Source organism: Corapipo altera, unplaced genomic scaffold, assembly GCF_003945725.1.
Source record: "Corapipo altera isolate COAL_440 unplaced genomic scaffold, ASM394572v1 61411, whole genome shotgun sequence".
Taxonomy (NCBI): Eukaryota; Metazoa; Chordata; class Aves; order Passeriformes; family Pipridae; genus Corapipo; species Corapipo altera.
Window position 1 is genome coordinate 20,955,132 of NW_020884875.1, and position 21,833 is coordinate 20,976,964.

Genomic DNA, 21,833 nt, shown 5'->3' on the forward strand with positions numbered 1-21,833 from the left:
CCCTGGGCAGCTCCGACCCGGCAGCACCGGGGCTGCAGCAACGACAGGGCCGGGCCGGGCGGCGGGAGCCGGCGGTGCCCGGGGCAGGGCCGGGGGCGGTGGCGGGCGGTGCACAGCGCAGGCTCCGCCCGCGGGCAGCCCGCCAGCCCCGCTCCTCTATCCCTCACTCCCTCCCTCCTTCTCTTTCCCTCCCTCCCTCCCTCCGCGGCTGCATCCCTCCTTCCTGTCGGCGCTGCGCACTGCTGCCCGCCGGAGCTGGGCCGCCGGGAGCGCGCACAGCCCCCGCACCCCGCGGAATGCGGCCGCCACAGGGCACGGCGAGGCGGCGGCGGGTGAGTGCCAGGACCCACATGCACCTGGGAGGGGGCGGCCCGAGGGGCGCAGTGATGGATGTTCCCTCCATCCTTCCCTCCCTCTGCCCGCCCCGGGGAGGTGCCGGCCGGGAGGGGCGGAGGGGGGGTGTCTGGCGGCGGAGATTTTCGGAGACCCTGAGCTCGCCTTGCTGGTGTCCTGCGGCTCGGGACTCGGTCGGGGCTGGGGACAGGTGGGGGCGGGGGCGCGGCGCCGTCGGAGCCGGTGCGGGCGCGGAGCGGGGCAGAGCCTCCCCCGAGGGCGCGGGGGGAGACCGGCAGCTCCTCTCCGCCGCTGCCCGGAGCCTGCGACTTAAATAGAGGCTGTGTTTTGTCAACAGCTCATTCTGCTGGCCGGCAGGTTGGCTGGTTCAAGGACTGAGCGGCGGGTAAATACTATTTATACCTCTTTCTGTGATTTTATTTTATTCTGGTTTATTTTATTTTGAATAAGCAGCACCCTTTTGAAAAATGGGACCTTGGGAGGACAATCCAGAGTCCCTTCTGCGTTTGGGGAGCATCCAGACATGCTGGGCGCCTCGCTGCGCACTAGCTGTGCAAGGACTCCGATGCAGTGGAGACACAGCTTGCTGTGTCTGTTTTGGGTGATTGAATTTCTGATGTGTGCAGAGATCGTGTTTGAAAACGGATCTCTCAAAGCCTCTGAGGTAGTTCTGAAAAGGTTATTCCCTTGTTAAAATTCAACGTGTGTAAGTATATTTGGATGAGGCATATTGTGCTTGCATGCTGTGTTTTGCTTTGGTAGGAATTGGTTATATGCATGGTTTGTTTTTTAATTGTAGTCAGTGTTGAGTGTCTGGGAAGTTTGCTATCAGTGGGAGTAAAGCTCTGGATAGATATTATAATCATCTAGTACTGGGGAAACTTGGACCATGGGCTGTTGTTTAGGAGTTGTCACTTTGATTCTTTTCCACAGACTTTCACACTTAAAATCACCATTGAAAAAATAGTCAAATAGTCATACTCAATAATCAATCCATACCTTGACAAATTCCCTTCAGAGAAGCATGGGCGTGGGGTAGATTTCTGCTGTTTTGAAACCCAGCTTGACCTAAGTAAGGCAGTGTGACTTGCCTTTGACATCTCACCTGGCAGTCCGTTCTGCCTTTTCTCCTTAATGTAGAAGAATTCTTCAAATTCTTCTCAAACCCTTAGTTCAACCCCACAGCATGAATCCAGAGTGTTAATCAGACTTAGGAGGTTTAGTAGCTGTGGGAAAGATTAAAGGGTATGTCATGCCATGTTCCCTCTCAAATCAGCATGTGGCAATGCCAACTGAGACAGTATGTTGCTTGATGTAGATCCATCAGTGTCCACGTGCTTTATATATAAAGCTTTGCACATCCTGTAGGGAAGAATGCATGAATACCTTGATCTGCAAAAAGTCTGTGCTTGTACTTAGCTTGTCAACCATTGTATGCTGTATGCTTTTGGTGATAAAGATAAGCTTTGATTTCTGTTGAACTCTGTACATAAAGCTAAGCACAGACATAGAAGTCACTTGGATTTGACCACAATGTGAATCAAGGTCAAAACAAAAATCATTTATTTGATGAGGGGAAGGATTTGGATGTGGAGGAGGCAGAAGCAAATGCCGTAAGTTGACCCACAGAATGAGTAGCGCCATATCTGCAGTTGGTTGGTATTTCTTGGCATGAGTTGCCTGTCATTACCGGAGACAGGGCTGCAGATTACTCCTGAGAGGTCTAAGGAATGACAGTCTAGTGTCAGTAGACTGCAGGTCTATGATCTAAGCTGGAAAATGTTGCAGAAATTGAAGGCTTAAAAATCCCTGAGCTGGAGCTGATTTGGAGTATAACTTTTAGGGAGTCACCTTATTTTATTTTCTGTTTACCAAGTCTTTGCATCCTTTCATCTTATTGCTGTTTCACCTATTCAAACTTTAATCAGTGTTATTAACTGATAACAGTTTCCATTGTGCACTCTCCAAACACGCAGCTTTAGTCACCTAGAGCAACCCATGGCAAGCACTATCTGTGAGTAAGATTGTGCAAAATCCCTTTACAGGTGTGCTGTGGAAAGGGAGGTGAGGGCATTCTCAGAGAGTTGCCAAAGGCAAATAAGGAATACATGGGAACAGCAATTTGGGTGGAGATGCTCTTCTGAAAGAGAGGAAGACTTTTTCGCAGGTGGCAAAGCTGTTGCTGGTATTTTAGCAGGTATTCATAAGGCTTTAATTTTCAAGTGCTTGTTAAGTTACAGTCTATGGCTATAAGGTCACATCTGTTTCAACATCATGCAGCTCAGGGCTTTAGTAAATGTTCAAAAAATATCTGAATTTATTAGCATCCATAGGTAATGCTAGAACAGAGTTTCTCAATGTATTAGAAACAGCTCTCTTAGAGTATGAATGTTGGATTGTTTAATCCAGTGAGTGACTGACAGCAAATTTTGTGCCTTATGACGATGTGTTTAAACTTCATGCGTTGGTAAGAATTCCACCTGAAAGTTGAAACCTCCAGAAGACTGGCAGTTCTTAAGCGGTCTAGATGTGTGTAAATACCAACTCTGTCTTGCAGAGTGCAGTGCATCACAAGGCTGATGAAGATGGATTATTTTTCTGCAAATGACTTAGTCGATGATGTGACTGGGTGAATGAGGTTCTTTTCCAGTTAAGCTGTGTGCTAGTGCTCAAAGAAATGCAGAGAAAATTCAGCAGTCAGTATCAGTGTTGATACATTAGTTGGATGAAAGCAAAAATGATCTGATATAGTTTTAAATTATAGTAAGTATTACCTTGCAATGTTTTTATTTGAGCTGTTGAAAGACAGGTTTTGGACAACGGAAGGGAAATCTGAAAAAAGAAACCAGAAAACTTCTTGGAATTAGTTTTGTTTCATTTTCAGTAGTACATACTGATCTAGGATGCAGTACTAATTGAAACACTGGGATCTTAGATTCAGATGTGTTGAAATACAGAGAGGATTCAAGTGAAGGCATGTTAGCAGTAGAAGAAAAGGTCTGCTGAAGGAGATTTAAAGATACTTGAATAGGTGGGAGGGTTGAGAACGCCAACAGAATACTGATGGCTCTTTGAGAAGGGATGCTGTTCCTCTGAGTTAGCCACTGATTCATTTGCAGGAAGACATGGAGAATGGGTATGAAAGGCAGTTTTACTCTGTTTACCATAAGTAGCTAGAAATAATTGAAATTATTCATGTTTTGGTGTCTCTCCCCCTGAGATTCAGTTATGACTACTTTTTGACTGCCAGGCATCAAATTTCTGTCTAAAAATAAGAAAAATAAATTGCTTCTATGTACGACTTAAGAGGTGGTTGTGCTCTGTACTCCCAAGCTGTTGGATGCAATTTGTTCCATCACCAATTAAATGTAAAAGACCAAAATAATCCTTGGAAGCAGGACCTAGAGTCCGTAGTCCTTGACTTCCAGTGAGTGCCCTCTCACAAGGACATGGAGTCCTGCTCTGAGACAGTGGTTACTTAAGCCTCAGAGAGAAATGCCATTGACACTTTGAGTAGTCTCTGGAGGTGGTCAGAGGTGTTTGCCATACCCCAGGGAGTGCTGCAGTGGCTCAGTTGCCTTAGGAAAGGGAACACTCCTGCTGCTTTCTTTTTCTATGACTTAATACAAAAAGCTTCTCATTTTTCTGTGGAACCTGATTCTGTGGTCTGTGCACTTTTTGTCAGCAGATACAGGCAAGGAGTAATTTCTTTGTGAATCTTGAGTGTCTAAGCATCAGGCAGGTGGTGTGGCCCTGTCAAACATGAGAGCATGCGTCTGTGCATGCTGATGCCTACAAAATTTATCATCACCTCTCCTTTTGTTTTCTTTTTCCCCTCTCGAATACTTAGCTGCAGTTAAGTGGGATTTTTGAACATTTCTTTTGGTTGAAGCATCAAAAGTGTGGGGTTTATAGGTGCTTTAATGTCACCAGGGCTCATCTTCCAGGATCTTATAGATTTCTTCCAGAATTATTAGTATGGCAATGATGAGGGCCATAGAAGTTCCTAGATGAACAGATCTCTTTTCTTACCTACCCTTTGAGGGCTTTAGGGGCAGCTAGGATACAGAAAATGCAGAGGTTCCTTGTGTTCTTTGTTTTCCTTCCTTACTGACTTATTGTTTTAGAATGAAGGATGTCTGGAGGTTCTTATTGCTCTCTGAGAAAAATATCTGGGGACTGTTTTTCGTATGTACCATCAGGTTTTTGCTTATCATTGCTATCCTACTTTCTCTGGAAAATGTGCAGTGCCTATATTTACAGACTGCGGGAGCCCTCCTGTGCTGTGTCTGTAAGGTCCTTGCACCAGAAATTCTCAGCAGGGGGTTTTGCCACTTTGCTGCTGTCTGCCTTTCCCTTCTGCTGTCTCTTGGAATCACTCCTAGTAGCAGGTTTCACTGCAAGCAGAAAGTGCTTAAACTAAAAATAACTCCTAAGCCATTGGTATGAATGTTGGTCAGGGTGTAAGGTTTTGAAGGGCATATGTCTGCCCTCCTTTCCATGCACTGTCTGGAGCTGGCACTGGAGTGGGGTCAACTGTTGCTACAACAGAACCAGCTTTCCCTTATCCCACAGGCAGAGAACTGCTGAGTTGTCAGCTGTTGAGTCCAAATTATGCCTTTTACCTCAGGGAGCACAAGTTATAAAAGCACGTGTCATGGAAACAAGGACAGCACTGTAGCAATTCCCTGCTCCTTCTGCCTCACTTCCTACCTTGTGAAAAATCAGACTCTCAGCACAGCCCACAGCATAGGATGGACCACCTCTGTTGGCAGCTTGCTGTTAGTACCAGCTCCTCGCTCTCTTGGGCTATGTGTCGTCAGGGAGCAGAGTCTCCTTTCTCTCCTGTAAACCCAGCAATTCAGGGGCAGTTTCCTGCAAAACCAAAAGCACAGCCTTTCAGCCAGCCTCAGTCTCCTGGTGTTAGTCCTTTAATAGATAAAGTAGCACTTTCTTGAGGTTGATTTTTATGCTGCTGCATCTTCCTTGCCAGTTGGCTGCTTTTGGTTGAAATGTTATTGTGAGGGTTTTTTTATTTTTTTTTCTTTTGTGTTTGTTTGTTCATTTGGTTTGGGTTGGGTTGGGTTTTTTTGGGGGGAGGGCAGGGGATAAGGGAAATGATTCCATATTGATGAATAACGTTATACCCATGTTCTCTACCAGTATTGCTTACTACGTTTTGATCATCAGTCAAGAGTACTTTCTTTTGGAACATACACATATTCTAAAATTAGAGGTATATATTTTTGCTTTCTTTATACCTACAGCTGCACTGATAACAGCTTTGTAATATTGACTGAACCTTGACAGTTTCATCTCAAGGTTGCCTGGTAGTTCGTAGTGCCTAATCATGGAATTTAAATAAAGCAGTGTATTTAGGTGATAAACACTGTCTGAAAAGTATGCTGGAATGCTCCTTATGCTTGCATAATTTTGTCATTATTGCACAAGTTGCTTAAAGGTGTAATAAAAGTACGAGTAGCAGGGATGATTGAAGGTGGTTTACACTGTCAGTCTGGCTCAGAAATTGTCCCTATTTTACTTCTGGGCCACAGCCAGCCATTTAAGCTAGTTTTGCTCACTGAAGAAATCAGTTACTTCCCTCCAAGAGGAAATACAAGCTCAGTTCACTAGATAGCATAGTTAAGGATAGTTAAGCATTTATTCTGGATGGCGTGGATATGGCCTATGGCAAGCTTGGCTAGGGTGGTGAGCAGAGCGAGCCAGCTCTATTCAAGCTGGCTTTATGCCCTTGAATGCCCCCCACATTGAGGCCTTGGGCATGACACACATTTCAGCCAAAAGCTTTAAAAACTTCTTTCTTTTCACTTCAAGGGCTTTGAACTCAGAAGTGCAGGAAAAGCTCTTTTGGAGCCAGATGGTTACCCAGGCCGCTTGCTGCAAAGATGTCTAGTCCAGATTTGAACATGGTGGTCTCAAATAGTGTGAAGGTGAGCCCATCTACAGCATTTAGGCTGTGGGTGAAGACATCTCAACACTGCTGTCCTTCAGGGTGGTCTGAGCATCTTTAATGTTCATATTTTCTGTAACTTTGTAAGCTGCATTTCAAATTACTTGCATAATTGAGAGTTGTATCCCACATGCCTTGGAGAACCCAGATGAGAGGGAAATTTGGACAAGGGGAACAAGAGCCATGACTCTGCTCAGCATGTGGCTGGTCTGGACAGGCAGTTTCCTTTTGGGGTTGTTTGGTGGTGTCTGCCTTAGCCTGGCAACCCTTCTTCCTTCCAAACAGGACTTAACGTGGTCATCCAGAAGCTCTTGTACCAAGACAACAGTGCTGCTCATCCTGTTATGTAACTGTTTGGATGGCAGATCATGGTTTTGCACTTCTTGAACCGAGTGATCTAATGGCCTCTCTTAACTGTAAAATCGGTGAGGACAGAGCTTAAAAATATCTTTCTTAAATAATTGGTTTTAATATTACTGCTGGGTAAAAAGGCTTCTTAAATCAAATGAATTTCAGAAGAAAATTATAGTGGTCAGTATTACAGGTGGAGCTTCTGCAGATTCTGAAGCCCAAAGGTGAATGTGAGTTATAAGTGTTCCAATTGCAGCTAATTTTTACAATAATTCATGTTTTGGATCAAGTTCAGCACTTGCGGCAAAAGATATGTTTGACTTTTGAGGTTTTACAGCTAGTCTGGAGCTAAAACCAAGGAGATAAGCTTTCAAAGTTTAATTCTAGGCAGAAAAAAAGAGAGGAGAGAGAGAAAAAAACAAAACAAAAATGAGATTTATATTGTAGACGTCAGTGTTGTCTTGAGTTGTGTACAACAAGAACTGAAGTACTGTGTGTGTGAGGTGACTGTAAATGTCAAACTCTTTTACTCCTCATAGGGTTTCTTCTGGTTGTGAGGATAATAATATCTGTTCCCTGGAGTCTACCTGTTCCTCTTCCTTTTCCCCTTCTTCCCCCTGCTCCAAATGCTTCCCATGGCTCTGGGAAATCTTTTAGTGCACAGGTCTCAAGGCACGTAACTCATAATTCATCTGCTAGAACAGCATTGTCACAATTCCCAATATAGAACAGCCTTCTGCTCCAAGTTAAATGTGACTGGCCCGTCTCTTTTTCAAGATGATGGGAAATTTTTGGAAGAAAGTATTTTTGACCACATGTTGCCACATATTTCAAATGAATCAGAATCAGTCTGAATGTAAATCCAGCAAGGTGTCATGTGACCCTTATTTTAAATCTTACCTCAAAGTCTGTAGTTTGTCCCTTGTACATTGTATTTCTTCAGCATTAAGATGCATATTTATGTGAGATCTCTCCATGATTTCTGCTATTCTAGTCTGACATTGGTGTAATATGAACTAAAGGCTTTAATATAGGAAGCCCTATATTTGTAGTGAGCCCATATTTAGAAGATTTTTTAGGAATGCATCTAGTCTTATTTTTTGTTAATCAGTTCCCCCCTCCCTTGGAGAGTTTTGCCAATGCTTAATTAGTTTTACTTTTTACAATGTTCACTTTTCAGTGGAGGTCTACTATGTGGCATTTCCTCTGGTGTCTTAGGTGGTGGGTTAATTTAAATCCTTTCTCTGTGCACGTAATTGAGAGCTGTGACCAAGCAACCTCACTGAACTAAATAGTTGCATTGTTTTAGCCTTTGTAACAACAGATAATCTCTTAGACCCAAACTACTCAAAGTAATCATTTGATCCTTTGTATAAATCAACTTTGTACTGGATGAAACTACTTCCACTGCTGGTGAATGACTAGTTTTTCTCTTGTGCTGTTGGATCAAGTACTTTTGTAAGGTAACCTGATCCATACAGATTAAGTTGTGAGAACTTTTATTTTTGCTTGAGCTATGATAACTGATAGTTTGAAAATTGAATGTTTTCCGGTTGCTTCCTCGTATTTCAACTAATGAGTGGTGCAGCTGGTGTTAATATGTGAAGAACATATCCTAGAAAACATTAGATTCTTATCTGTTATCCTTTTGCCCTGCTGTATGCATGCTTGCTAATCAGTAGGTAACTCTGGGTTGGAATTTGGGCAGTGATTGCTGCAGACAAAAATGGGAGCAAACACTCAGCATCACAATAGCTGCCCACAGAATTAGGTCACTAACAGGCTTTCAGCAAAATAATGTTGATTTTTCTCTCCACACACTCAGACACTGAAGGTATATTTGTAATTCCACATCTTTTCTGAGTGATCCTCTAGTGTAGCATTCTTAGCAAGATATTATATATGAGTCTTTTAATTTCAGGTACCTCATGTGGCTGTCCAGTACAGCATTCAGCTCTCCCAAACTGAAGACTAAGGACTGAGCCTGTCACAGGCTCCTGCAGTTGGGCTCCTGCCAACAGTACAAATGTAAGTTTATGCATGCCTTTATTCATAAGCTAGAATTAGTCATCTACTTATGTGTTTGCAAATTCAAGAGCAATATGTGTGTATATGTGGTTACTGAGGCTTCTTATCTTGCTTAAATCTGCAGTAAGTCAGTCAGAGGCAGCACTCCATGGCTTTGAAATACCCTCTCATCAGAGGGCACAGGTGATCTCTGATGGCATTTAACTGCTTGTTTCATGGGGCTTAAGAATTAAGATGAGTAAGGTGCTGCAATATAAACCCAGCTATTTGATGAACTGGCACTTTAATAACGGTTTAGCAGGTATTGGTAATAATTGCCCCGAGTCTCTCTCTTCTTTTGAAATAATGTGCATTAATTTTCTGCCATTTTTAATGATAGTCAGTTGGTTTGGTTTTAGGGTTCTTTAATTCTCTTATTTGGAAAAAAAAGGATACTTGTTACTTGCATTCCTAGTACTTACATGTATCTCTGATCTTTTTAGGCCCTTCTTCTGTGGCTTGCAAATATTTCCTGCATATATATTGTTTTAAAGTTAAATACTTATGTCCCTGAGGCATATGCATTTTTACCTAAATATGTTTTGCATATATGATCCTTGTACAGATTTATTGAGTAGCACTTTAGTATGGAAAGTTGCAGAAATGGGAAAGCATAGAACTCTCCAAAGTTATCTTAGGTGGTGTTATTCTTATAATACTGTGTGAGTTCTAATGACTTGCTTCATGGTGAGATTGGCACAAGCTTGTGTAGAAGAGGTTTTCATAAAAGAAAGAAAAAGTAAGATGTTGGTGTTTCATACCATGAAATTTACATTAAAGGTTTTTCAGGTCTCTGGATTTAGACAGGTAAACTTGTAAGAATGTGCTTGGCCTTGTGCCTCATGTATTATGTATCTGGATGGGCCTGTTTTAGGTGCATGAAGAGCAGAATTTTTCCTAAGGAAATTCTGTTCCTACTGGAATAGAAGCTAAAAATAAACTGAAGCAGAACATGTCATTCATGTACTTACACCAAAAGGTTAGTTCTTCAGTTGATGTTCTCTTCAGGTTCCCCTTGCACCCATGTTCTCTCCCCCATGTCTGGGCACCTCAATCTGCAGCCACCAGAGAGACCATTGAGAATTGCTGCACGTCTCTCATTCCCACAGTTGAACTTGCTCAGCACTTTGGAAACAATAGCTGTTTCATTGCTGAGTTGTGAAACAAAAAAGTTAAACTTATCAGCAACAATGCATGAAAAATGTGATGAACAGCCTTCCACAGGAAGAGATTTTTCCATTCTGCTGTGTAGGTATACAGAATTTATTGGTGTCAGAAGCTAATAAGTAAGAAATCCTTCTTCTTTTGTACGTTATCTGCCAGCTCAGCGCTGAGAGAAGTAAACTGTAAGATTTACTAATAATAGCAGGAAGGAAGAACCCTGTTAAGCAAAGATAGAAAACTTGGACTGACTTGTGTGTGTAAAATCCAAGGTTGTTTTTTCCTCTCCTCAGCCTTTTTTTATAGTCAACCTTCAGAAGAGAAGCTAAAAAAAAAGAACTTCAGGAGGTGAGTCTCACTTTCAAGGGAGGATTGAGGGAGAAGGAGCAGATGCAAATTACAGATGCTGTAGTGATGGTCATGTGAAAGTGATGTGAAGATGTGAGATGTGACCCTGAAAATTTCTGGTTTGTTTTCTCATTCGAAATGTGAATCACCTCAAGAGACACTTGTGGAACTGAATCACTCTATGTTCTGTTAGTAGCAGTCTCAATTTTGTGTGAGCTGCTTTCAGTTTTAAATGGGGTGCAGCAGACACTGCTGTCTAAGCACTTGCTGGTGGATTATACACAGGTACTTGATTTACTGCTTTTCCTAAGCTCTAAAAGAGACAGCAAAACATTGGTTTATTTTACAGCAATAAAAATTATGGGTCCTAACCATCTTGCATATTATTTTAAAATGTTCATATCTTCATTGCTTTGTTTCTTTCACTGAGCATTATTTTAATGATTCAGAGTTTGCTCTAGCAGAGAACTTTTATAACAGTCCATTCTGAGACCCTCCATGAAACATCTAAAGAGCTTTGAGGAAAATAAAGAAACTTCCTAATATAAGAAAACTCCACCAGCAGACAAAACGTAAACTTTTCATTTAGATTATTCCGAATATACTTAGGAAGTTTTTTGCATCTCTTTTTTAGTGGAACTGAGAGATCTCAGTCTATGTTTGAATCTTATTTGAAATAATTTAGCAGAAATTGAAAAGAAAATTTGAACTTTATGTTTTCTTTTTATGCAATGCTCTTCCTAAACTGAATGATCGGTCTAATTTATTTGACATGGAAAGTCAGGTGTTAATTTAATTGTAAAACAACTACATCTTGTGCCTTTGGCATTGCAGTAAATTATTTATTTTGATTAGGGCAACACAGTTAAGGAAGTGCTGCATGTTTTTAGAGGGGATAACGTCAAGGAGCACACTAAAACTGAGATGAAATTCTCTGTTTTTTAGCAGCATCTGAGTGTATTAGAGGGATAGAAAGGATGAAATGAATGAATCAGTTTATATTGAGATACTGGGTTGCTAGCTGTGCTGCTAGAAGATACACAAGTGCACTATAAATCCTTTGCAGGGATCTGGGGACCCCTGTGAGAGGAGCAGAGTGGACAAGGAGGAGTAATATTAGCTTCAGACAGCTGAATTAGGTGTCCCTGCATGACTTTTGGGTCCATAGCTCCAGTGAAGGCTGTGAACAGCAAGAGAATGAGGGGGTACTGGTACTATGAGCAACTGTGCATTCTGAGTACTTAAGATTAATTTCTACAGTTTGATGCCTTAAAAGGAGGATATGCATGTATATGCATAAGAGAAAAACTCGAGGGGAGTAAGGTACAACTAAAACAGCCTGTAAAAGAAATAAAGAAGTTCAACTGCTGTCTAATTACACATGGACAGGCTTGTTCTGATAATGTCATACTATATTGTAGACCTTCCTTTTTTGTCTTTGAGAGTGGAATGGCAGCATTCAGGGCCACTTGGGAGCGGAGCAGAGAGTAAAGCATTTGCCCACCCTGGTGGAAGGCTAGTCTACACATAATAACATTCTGCAGTATGTCGTCATGTGATATGTCACATACTTACTAAGAGTGGAAATATAGCAGGGCATGAGAGCTTTAAAGTCTCAACAAAGATTAGTACAATGGGAATTTATCAGAAAATATAGATCTATAGTTTCAGGAATTGCCCATTTCCTTGATTAGTAAAAGAAATCAATTTATTTCTCGTAAGTGACTCTCATTCTTTGCATTCACTCTAAAAGGATATCACATAACTATTGTTCCTTTTTCTCAATATATTATTTAGTGTGAAAGCCACATTTCAGCATTCAGTCTATTTATATGCTGTTTGTACACGTGGAGCCAGACTTTCTTGGGATTTAGTTCATTGTACCTTAAAAATAATTTGAATACCACAGGTTTCATTGTAAACAATGAAGGATTGCAACCCTTGGGTCATTGCCAGTTGTTTAAAAAAAATCGCACTTGGAATTACTTCAATAATTATCGGTGTTCTCTTATAAAACTAATTAGGCTTTTCCTGCGATGGAAAGAAGATTAAAGGTCATAAAGTCCAAAATAAGTTTTTGAACATTGCCAGGTTAAGGAAAATAAATTCTTTCATTAATTAGGTCAATGTATTTAATGTTTTATTAGTTCATAAGGATGTATAAGCTGAAAAGAACTGGCAGGGACAGAGTTATGCAGATAACATGGCTGATAAGGAACAGCAATTTTATTCTGCAGTCCTCTTTGTAAAATCTGAGTGATATGATCTGGCCCTTGAACCTCACATGGAGTAAAGCGCGGTTGACATTGTGGACAAATGACATTTTCCTCTGAAGACTTGCTGTCTTGAGAACTACCTAGAGGCTAACAGTAAACACACCCCCAAAACTGAAATGTGCAGTAAGCACTGGAGAAGTGGGAAACATTCTCTGTGGGTTTTCTTTGGATTCTTGTTTTATATACTGCAAAAAAATGTGGATGCATTTGTTTCTATGCTCTGTACCTGTATTAAGTACTAAAAAGACAGAGTGAGTAGCCATTGCAGTCATGATAAGAGGCATTTTTTATGTATGCAAAGTCAGACTTGTGTGCCTTTGCTCACTGTGCTTATTCCGTGCTGTGTTGCAGAGCACAAGAATTCAAGGAAATGTGTCGACCGTGAGGTCACCAAATTCAAGCGTATCAGGAAATATGTGTAGCTGTATCAGATTTACACAAATACATCCTTCACCTCCAAGCAATATTAGTTTGTCAGTTTAGTAAGTATCAAGAAAATTTTTTTAATGGGTTAAAACGTGAGTGTGTAAATGACTCTGAGCCGTTTCCTTATTCTGCACAGCACAATAGCCTAGGAGATCAAAAGTCTTCTTTTGGCCAGTAGTGTCCCCTAACCTTCACCCTTTGTTTTGTTCTTTGTTGAGATGATTAGGTGGTTTCCATCTGCACCTCAGTGGGAGAAGAATCTGTGCTTGTTAATTTGAGCTGACTTCCTAAGGAAGTTGGACTTATCTGATCATGCGTTGTCTGTCCCTTTTACCCCTGCAATAACCTTTGGACACGCTGCTTAGGTTCAGTTCACTCAGGATGAGGAGATGAGGTCTCAGCATACCGTGTCCTAACAAGCTTGGTGAAACCCTGCAGCTGGATGGAGAAACCGTGCTGAGGAAATGGCTGCAGAGTGAAGTCAACCTTTACTGAACTGAAATCCAGACCTCTCTAGTGTGCCTTCTCTGATCTCTAATAAGCCTTAGGGGTAATCTATAATAACGTTGGCCTAATATGTAATAACAATAAATCACAAACAGGCTTGCAGATATCCCAAAACATATTTAGTCTATTTTTGGTAGTATTCGGATTCACTGTGTTTCTCAGAAGAGTTTGTTTTTTTGTTGTTACCATCTGGAGAGCAGTGGTTGTGTTCTTAGTGTAGTGATGGATATGCATGTACTTAACTACGTGCTTGATGGCTAATTGATATGGCAAGGACTTCCAGACTTGGGAGTTAGACACACAGTTTTCCTTTGAAAGTGCCTTTGTTCTTCTGAAAATCTCACACTAGGAGATCATGCAACATCTGGCTTGGAGACCGCTCTTCGTGGGATATGCTGAACAGTGCATGAAACAGTTACTCTGGTAGGACTAAGGGTTTCTAAATTAATATATCGTTTAATTGGAGACAGGCATAATTCAGTGAGACCACAAGGCAAAGTGTGAAAAATGTACCTTTTGCTTGAAAAAGAAAAAAAATGTCATCTGCTAAGTTAACTTTTAATTATGGTAAAAATAAACCATCAGTTCCTAGAGTGTCTCTTTGCTTGTTCTGCCCTTTCAGTCCCCTGCTCTGCCTGGCTGCTCCACATCTTGAGTGTCACTGTTTTTTTCTCTCCAGATCATCTGTTCCAGCAGGGAAATTCTTCCTAGTGGTCTCAGTCTTGTTTTTGTTTGGTGGGATTTTTGGTTTATGGGAGTAACCTGAAGGAGTCTTTCATTGTACTTTCTAAATCCTTCACAAAATTTTATCCATGGCTGTGATTAAACTATGTGGTATCTGCTTCTGCTACATATTTTCCTTTCTTTGAAAAGGCAGGTCCTAAGGTCTCAGTTTGTGTGTGTGTGTTGATGTTGTGCTGTCCAGCTGGTACTAAATGCTTTCAGAGAATCATCCTTGAGTTGTGGCACTTATTCATGGATTTGTTTTCTCATCTCCTAGCCAGGTGAGGGTGCTTCTCATGCTAATTGCTACCTGGAAGCAGCCAACAGCTCTCCCAGTCTGCAGCTTGCTTATTTGTATTTCCAGTGTCTAACTGTCCTGGGATCAGGTAAAAAAAGGAAGAACTGAAATTACTGGAAAGCAAGGGCAGCTGCAAGTTGGCCTTAGAACCTGAGAGTTGAAACACTTACTGCATCTGGGGTGCACCTTTACTCTTATTGCTAAAATTTCTTGCCGAAAGGCTTGCCTCTGTAGATGGTGCTTGTGACCAGGAAAATGAATTGCTGAAGTGTTGATCCTTATGCTGTGTGTTGTGTCACAACTTCTCACTTCACCTTGCAGAGCAGAGGCAGGCTGAGGTGGCTGCAAGATAACTGCAGTGGCTTCCCAGTATCTCAGAGGTGATGCTGCTGTTTGGCAGTTAGAGGAAGCAATGAGGAGGGAATTTTTCTCCTTGTGCTTGACGGGAAAAAAACCCGGCAAAACAAATGTCTCATATGACTGAAAATTTTGCCTTGTATACTCCTGCACATTTACTGAATAATATATTAACACCCTGTCTTTGTTTCCTTTCTTCCGCTGCAGATTAGGGGAGAGCATGCAGATAGGCGACTTGAATTATTTTATCAACTTTTAGATAGAGCAATAGCAGATTCTTACATTAATTCCTCAGAACTGGGGAAAGCCAGATTCCCAAATGGGATTCAGTTTTCATTTATAAACGAGTTTTAGTGATTCATGTCCTGTGAATCTTTTATAAAGTGGAATGGTGCCATGTTATAAAACAGAGAGGGAAAGCCTGCATTTAGATTACTGAAGATTTTTGTCTCAACTTCGGAAATTTTTTAAAGGATGTGGAAGAATGTACTCTGTTGAAAAACAGCCAAGCTCCCTCAAATAAATCTTATTAATTCTACTTTCATTTTTTTTTGTTACTCAGATAGCTTTAAAGTCAAAGGATGAAGACTGTGGGATCAGCAAAGCTGTTCTAAAGGAAACCAGTTCATCTTCTGTTTCTGTGTCCATTGCCTTTACTGTCAGCTGTATTGGCAGTTTGCTTGGTTTCCCAGAAATATGTATTTCTGGCATGGTTTTTCAGATAGGGGAATTTTTTTTTTGGAAGCTTTCTGTTGGCAAAAGTAGGATGTGTAATTTGATATATGCATTTTTATCTGCATGTAAGTGTGTTTTCTTTCACTTTGAATGTTGAATTAGTATCTTTGGGCAGACACAAGTAAAATGATCTTTCTCCACCTGCTAAACAGAGTAATATTTCTTCTAGCAATAAGGTTTGATCTAGGCATAGACTTAGCACCTGCATTTCTGCTTGATTATTTGAGATTATGGCTGCTCAATATTGCCAAAAATGCAGCCTCTCATCAGTCTCTACAACATTTTGGTGGTGTGCTATGTAATTTTCCTTGAGACTTTTTAATGTTCCACTTGGTGGCAAATTATTGTGATGGTACCTTTAATTGTGGAGAAAAAAAAAATGCAACTTGAGAAAATTTATGGACAAGCAGATCTCTTCTATTATGTTTAATACATATATTTTTACTGATTTTGACTAGTATTCTCCACTTACAGTTTCCCTAAACCTTTTGTATAAGGTGACTTTTTAATAATTTCTTTTCTAGTATCTGCTTGTGGAGCGCAAACATTTGTATGAAAAAACAGATCTGGAGGCTTGTGACTGTCAGATCGGACTGCAGGCAGAAAGAAGGCCAGAAAGTTTATTGATTTTTTTTTTGATTTTTTTTTTTTTAGCCCTTTTGTTTGTTTGTTTTCAAAGTGGTTTCCAAGCACTTGACAATGAAATACACTCAGAGACCAGAAAACTCAATAGTAGAACAAAACTTTGGAGAACTTTTGTGCTTAGAGAACTAATCTGTTGCAACTGACTAAAAACCACTTTTTTTTCCCTTTGAAGAGAATTGAGCATTTGGTTAGCTATGCTTTTAAAAAAGAAGATACTCAGAATCAGTTAAGCCAAGAAATATATAATAAGAAGCGCAGTCAGTAGGAGACATACCAGTTATTTTCTGGTTTTCCCTTTAAGAGGTTAAATCTAAAGGGGCTGGTAATGGCTTAAATGCTCCCCTTTTCTCAGGAAATCTTTAACCTTCTTTACAGCTGACAAGATTTTGAAGCAGAGCTGTCCACAGATATTTTCCTAGGCACACATTATTGTCTTGGAGTACTGTTTCCTCTCTTATCTATCTGATCACCAGTAGATGCACTGTCTGCATCAAAACATCTTTAAAAGTAATTTAAAAGTCCATGGTAGGTATTGAGCTGTTTTAAATATCAGCCATCAACTGTTGGCTTCAATGAATAGGAGTGTGAGTCTAATTGTTCCTTTGCTACCTTACCTGCATGAAAGGGAATTTAAAATTTCTTCTTTCCGACCTCAGGCACAAGGGTAGTTCCATAAAGCTCTGGGCAGAAGTCATGGCATCCCCACGTACTATAGCTTCCAACAGTTATTATGGAATCCTGCTTTTAGTAGATTCTCTCAAGTATGAGCAGTTATATACTGAAGCCTGTCAAGCCTTTGCTGTCAGTATGGCATGAATTTGCTTGTGAACACTTTTTGTAGACACACGTGGTATTGTTCCTTAGCATAGGTTTATGGGAGGCTCTTTCCTTATTTGAAAATTTCAAAAGTGAAAGACCATTTCAGGCAAGGCCATTGAGATGAATTTGCTGTGCAAATACACTCACGCTAAGTCAGGACATTTGCAGTCCATTTGAGGATGAGATTGGAGTCTGAAGTACTAAATAAATAGCTACGTGGCAGCTTTATACAGTATCTGGGGCTGGATCACACACTGAAATCAAGTCAACAAGGTCTGAATGTTGGGAGAAAGCAAACATGTCATGAGCTGTGTAAACACATACTACACATAGGTTTGCCATAGAAAAGTTCCTTCATTGTGCTTGGTAATGCTCAGGCCTCGGGGCACAGATATTTCAAGGCTGTGGATACAGCAGCTTTGATTCACAGAGGAATATTTGTTCCAGGAATGATCAGAAATATAGAAACTGAGACTGGGAAATGGTAAAAAAAAAATAAAAAAAATTTAAAATATGGAGTTTTTAAGGGAGATATTAGAGATCTGATATCAGTCATCTATTCTGTAAGATGTTGCTGCAAGGCAGAGGTTAAACTGTTCTTTGCTGGAGATAGGTTAAGGTAATGAGCTTAGAATGGAGCAAGAGATAGTTGTGGAGCACATTTGGAACACTGATGATAGTGCCAGTAAAGTGACACGAATATGTTGCCCAAGGAAATTAGATTGTTATGGGATGTGCTGTTGCTGGTATTATTTAAGATGAACAACTGTTTAAAGGTGGTTTAGTTGCAATTTAGTCTGGTGGAGACAATTGGCTAACCCCCTTGGTACCATTTTTTAAAAATAAAGGCTTGCAGTGTGAAGACGTTTGTGCTTAGTAGTAACTGCTCCGGTTGAGCTCCAGCCAGCCATGGTCAAGATTTTGCCTTCCTCTGACAATGTTGAGCTCTCTTGTCCTAAATAATATCCCTGACTCTTAGGAGATAAAGTCCTGTACATCCTAAGAGTACATCTGCCTAGAGGTTAACATACTTCTCATATCTTTTAGGCTAAGGAAAAACCTCTGTGCCTTGTTTGATTTACAGTTGAACTGATAGGAGGCAGCTTTCATCCAAAGAAAGTGAACTTCCTATTTTTAATGTAACTCAATTATTTTGTAAGTTTATAATTAAAACAAGACTATAAATGGAGATCTTTTTTCCTGACTAATGGCATTTAATTATGTGACACGAGGCTTTTATTTGCCGACTTTTCAACAAGTTATAAAATGTTTGTAAGAAAACAAGAGCCAGGGAGTCTACATTTCTTACGAAAGACTATGGTTTACAAGACACTCATCATGCCCTGCATAGGAGTACATAGGTTCCCTTCTGTACCTGACTCTGAAACAGAAATTAAAACTATGCTTGAGTTAGGAGAACTTGGTATGACTCAGATATCTTGTAATGCACTGCTGTGATGCACTCTTAAAACTTCTGCAGTCGGAGGGCCACTCCATGTATTGAAGGAGGTGCAAAAAACCAGAAGATTTTCTTAAAACACACACACACATAGTTGCTGAATGAACAGGTTTTGCATAAACCTACAAGGTTAATGTGTTTAGAGGGTTGAGATTAATGCTACAGGCTTGGTATTTAATTAGCATCACAGAGCAGTTTTTTCTCCTTCAAGTAGCATCTGTGGTTTCCTTTTTTTATCCTTTCCTTGACTGCCAGAAGGCTGGCTGATAGAGGATTGTCAGGTGATTGTGATATAGAACTTTAAATTTTAATTTTAGACTTTTCTGGAAACCAGAAATGGTCTTTGAAGAAGTCCTCAGAAACATAAAATTTACATTTATATCACAAATAGAAATTAGTTCTTTTATTCATGTAACTCCCAGGTCTGTCTGAGATGTCTTCAAATTTTTTATGAAGTTAGGGCTTTATGAGCAAGGTTCAAACCTGGAGGTAACATCTCATATTCTCATTAATAACATGGACAAATACATGAAGACCCCGAGATACACCAAAATATGGTAGGGGACTTCAGGCAAAGAGATTATTATATTTTATGTGCTGGTGGATTCTTGATTCATCTTTGCCTGGACATAGATTTGTCAACCTCTGCTCTTGTTTTGGCTTTTAACAAGTTTCACAGCGTGGATATTACAGATTACAAATATATAAAAGAAGAACTGAGTGCGTGTAGGGGAAGTGTAGCTTACATTAGTGTGTTTTTAGTGAGATTTTCAGGTGGTTTGAGGACATGATGAAATTAAAATAATTTTTAAGTTTTAGGTGTTTTTCTTCCCTCCAGACATAACAGTGGTCTTTACCATAGCATGTCTCATCTCTTGTGTTCCTGGGACTTGCCTTCAGCCTGGTTATTGCAGACCAAGAGAAAGAAGGGAAGTGGCCTCTTGTGAGCAGCTCTGGATTATTTGGTGTAGTTATGATATGTTTCTCCTCTCACAGTGCCAATTGGTGAGGGACAGAAGAACATTTCAGGCATCCCCAGCTGTCCCCTGCGGGAGGATTCCTTTAAAAAAATTAATAAAAAATACATGGTTTTACTGCAGGGATGAGGAAGCATACTCCTGGTAGCACAGGGGACTTCAGTGAATAGAGCTTTCTTTCAAAATTTCATAGGCTTTTAGGCAAAGTCTGTTATTTTGACGATGATGTACATCTAGCTTTGGAAGAGATTTCAGAGATAACATCAGAATCCTTTGAGCCTGGACAAAATGGGAACAAAACTGCTCTCCAGGACAGGCAGGCTTGGCCATGTTCTAACATGAAAATGGCCCAGCTCCTGCTGTTGGTTGCTGAGAGAAGGCCTCTTGTTACATGGGAGTTATGGTCTCTGGAAGGGTGCTCAAGTCTTCAGAGATTTCAGGTAGCAGGTAAATGATGTACCAGGAATTGACTAAGCTTTAGGATAGGTTTTCCTGCAGTTTTTCTTTTTGAGAACATAAACTGATGGTTGTTGATGTGTGGGTGGAACTAAATGTGTTCCCTGGGTCCCACTGAAGAGTTGAACTTCTCTTTATAAAACATGAAACCCCTTTATCTTCAAAGAGCACATTAAATATAATATTCTAGATAATTTTTTACCTTGAGGTGTCAGTTATAGTAACAAGTATCTCTTGATAGACAAATGCATTGCTCATATATTTTTTTTTCCATTATTTTTCCTCCAGGCATTTTTATTTAACACTGGATTGAACCAGTGATCCTTAGTGATCAGATCTGGTTCTGCAATCTCTCGGGCATCCCGTAGGTTTGAATGGTAGCAATATGAAAAATGAGAAGAGGAAAGAAGAAAACAGATGGTCTATCCTGTCCCCTTAAATGCGTAAATGAAGCAGGGGATGTTTCCATTCATGGTGTACAAGATCCTTTGTGAATGTGACATTTCATCTAAGTTGAAGAGGCTTGTTCCAGGGGATGCCATGTCTGTTCTGTTCTGATATCAGATGGTCCTGAATGATGCCTGTGGACCATTGAGTTTTACATGTCAATGATTCTTGAGGTTGTGTTTGAAATAGCTTACTGAAAATGTATGCATCAAGGAGTTGTTGGGACAGAGAAAAGGTTTGCATGACAGACAAAGGAAAAGGAGGTGCTACGCCTGGGAACAGTACTGAAGAAGAAAAGTAGATGGAACAAAATGTGGCATTTGTGGAGTACCAGCTCTACAATTTATATAGAGGTTTTTTTATTATTTTTGTGTTTAATTTTAGAACTGACCAGCTTGTTGGAAGATGACGTTTATTCCTGCTTAAAGCTGCTGTTCTGAAAACAAACAGTAGAAGAATGTGGAAGAATTCAAGCCTCCGCTGCCTTTTAGCACTAGCTATTTTATACCTAAGAAGCTTAGTATATAGCCAAGAGATAGGTGAGTTCATGGCAGTGTAATTCACTAATTACTTTTTTTTTGGAGCTTCTGTACTGATGCCTTGTAATTACGTTGCTTTCCTACTAAATGTATATTCAGAAACTGTCACCCCTGTGGCCCCACACCATGGGGAAGTAATGCCAGGCCTGGTCTCTTCTTTCCAGCACCCATCAGCATCTTGTAAACCAGTGCAAAACTGGGTGTTAAATTCTCCATAACGCAACTGATAGTCTGCATATGCAGTTGATGTAAATGCCTACATTGAAACCTTCTTGCTGTGTATGCCAGCTGTCTTCAATAATTTCACACGTTATCATTAACTACCCTTCTGTCATTGATTGCCTTCCATGTGTAACAGTGGAGAAGAGCAAAAAAACTCATTAAATTTATCATCAAAGATTGTGGTTTTGCCATTGGCCCAAAGCCTGCTTATTAGGCTAGGCAAGGAACAGATATTGTGGAAGGAGACAGCTGCCTGTGTTATGCACACGAGTACAAGCCCAGATCTTAGGTAATTCTAGAAAGCTGAGAGTCTGTGGCTTTCTAATCAGACACACAAATCATTCAACAGTTTTCAAATACTGGCCAGACAGGCATGCAATAAAACTGTAAAAAGAAAGGCTACAGATGTGAACAATAGCAGTAGTTTTACAGTTGCTCACTTTTGACCTGCAGTTTTGAGACTGTATTTCTTCTATGATTTCAGGTTCTCTAGGGCACCCCCAGAATTTGAAATGTGTAACGCACAATTTACACGAAATGATCTGTACTTGGGATGTGTCTCCTAGAAGAAAACATGGACAAATGGACTTTTGCTATGCTGCCAAGTAAGTCTCACATATACCTGGTTGAAAAATACCAAATTGTGATGAAAGTACAGTTTTTCCTTAGTCACTGCCCATGGAATTTGTGATGCT

The 21,833-nt window shown here is 40.5% G+C and overlaps 1 protein-coding gene across 6 annotated transcripts in view; it reads left to right on the top strand.

Annotated features, from left to right (window-relative positions):
* The first annotated feature begins 216 nt into the window (after positions 1-216).
* LIFR (LIF receptor alpha) overlaps positions 217-21,833 on the top strand; it is a 53,645-nt gene continuing 32,028 nt past the window's right edge. The window contains exons 1-5 of one of the 6 annotated variants that reach the window (XM_027634746.1): positions 222-332; positions 808-1,060; positions 8,598-8,704; positions 20,762-20,916; positions 21,623-21,743. In XM_027634746.1, coding sequence (XP_027490547.1) covers positions 20,835-20,916; positions 21,623-21,743 — 203 coding nt within the window. In that variant the 5' untranslated portion in view covers positions 222-332; positions 808-1,060; positions 8,598-8,704; positions 20,762-20,834. Of the gene's footprint in view, positions 333-612; positions 740-807; positions 1,061-5,938; positions 6,306-7,803; positions 7,898-8,597; positions 8,705-20,761; positions 20,917-21,622; positions 21,744-21,833 lie in introns of those variants that run through there. The other 5 variants (XM_027634747.1, XM_027634745.1, XM_027634749.1 and 2 more) reach the window with 5 other exon arrangements.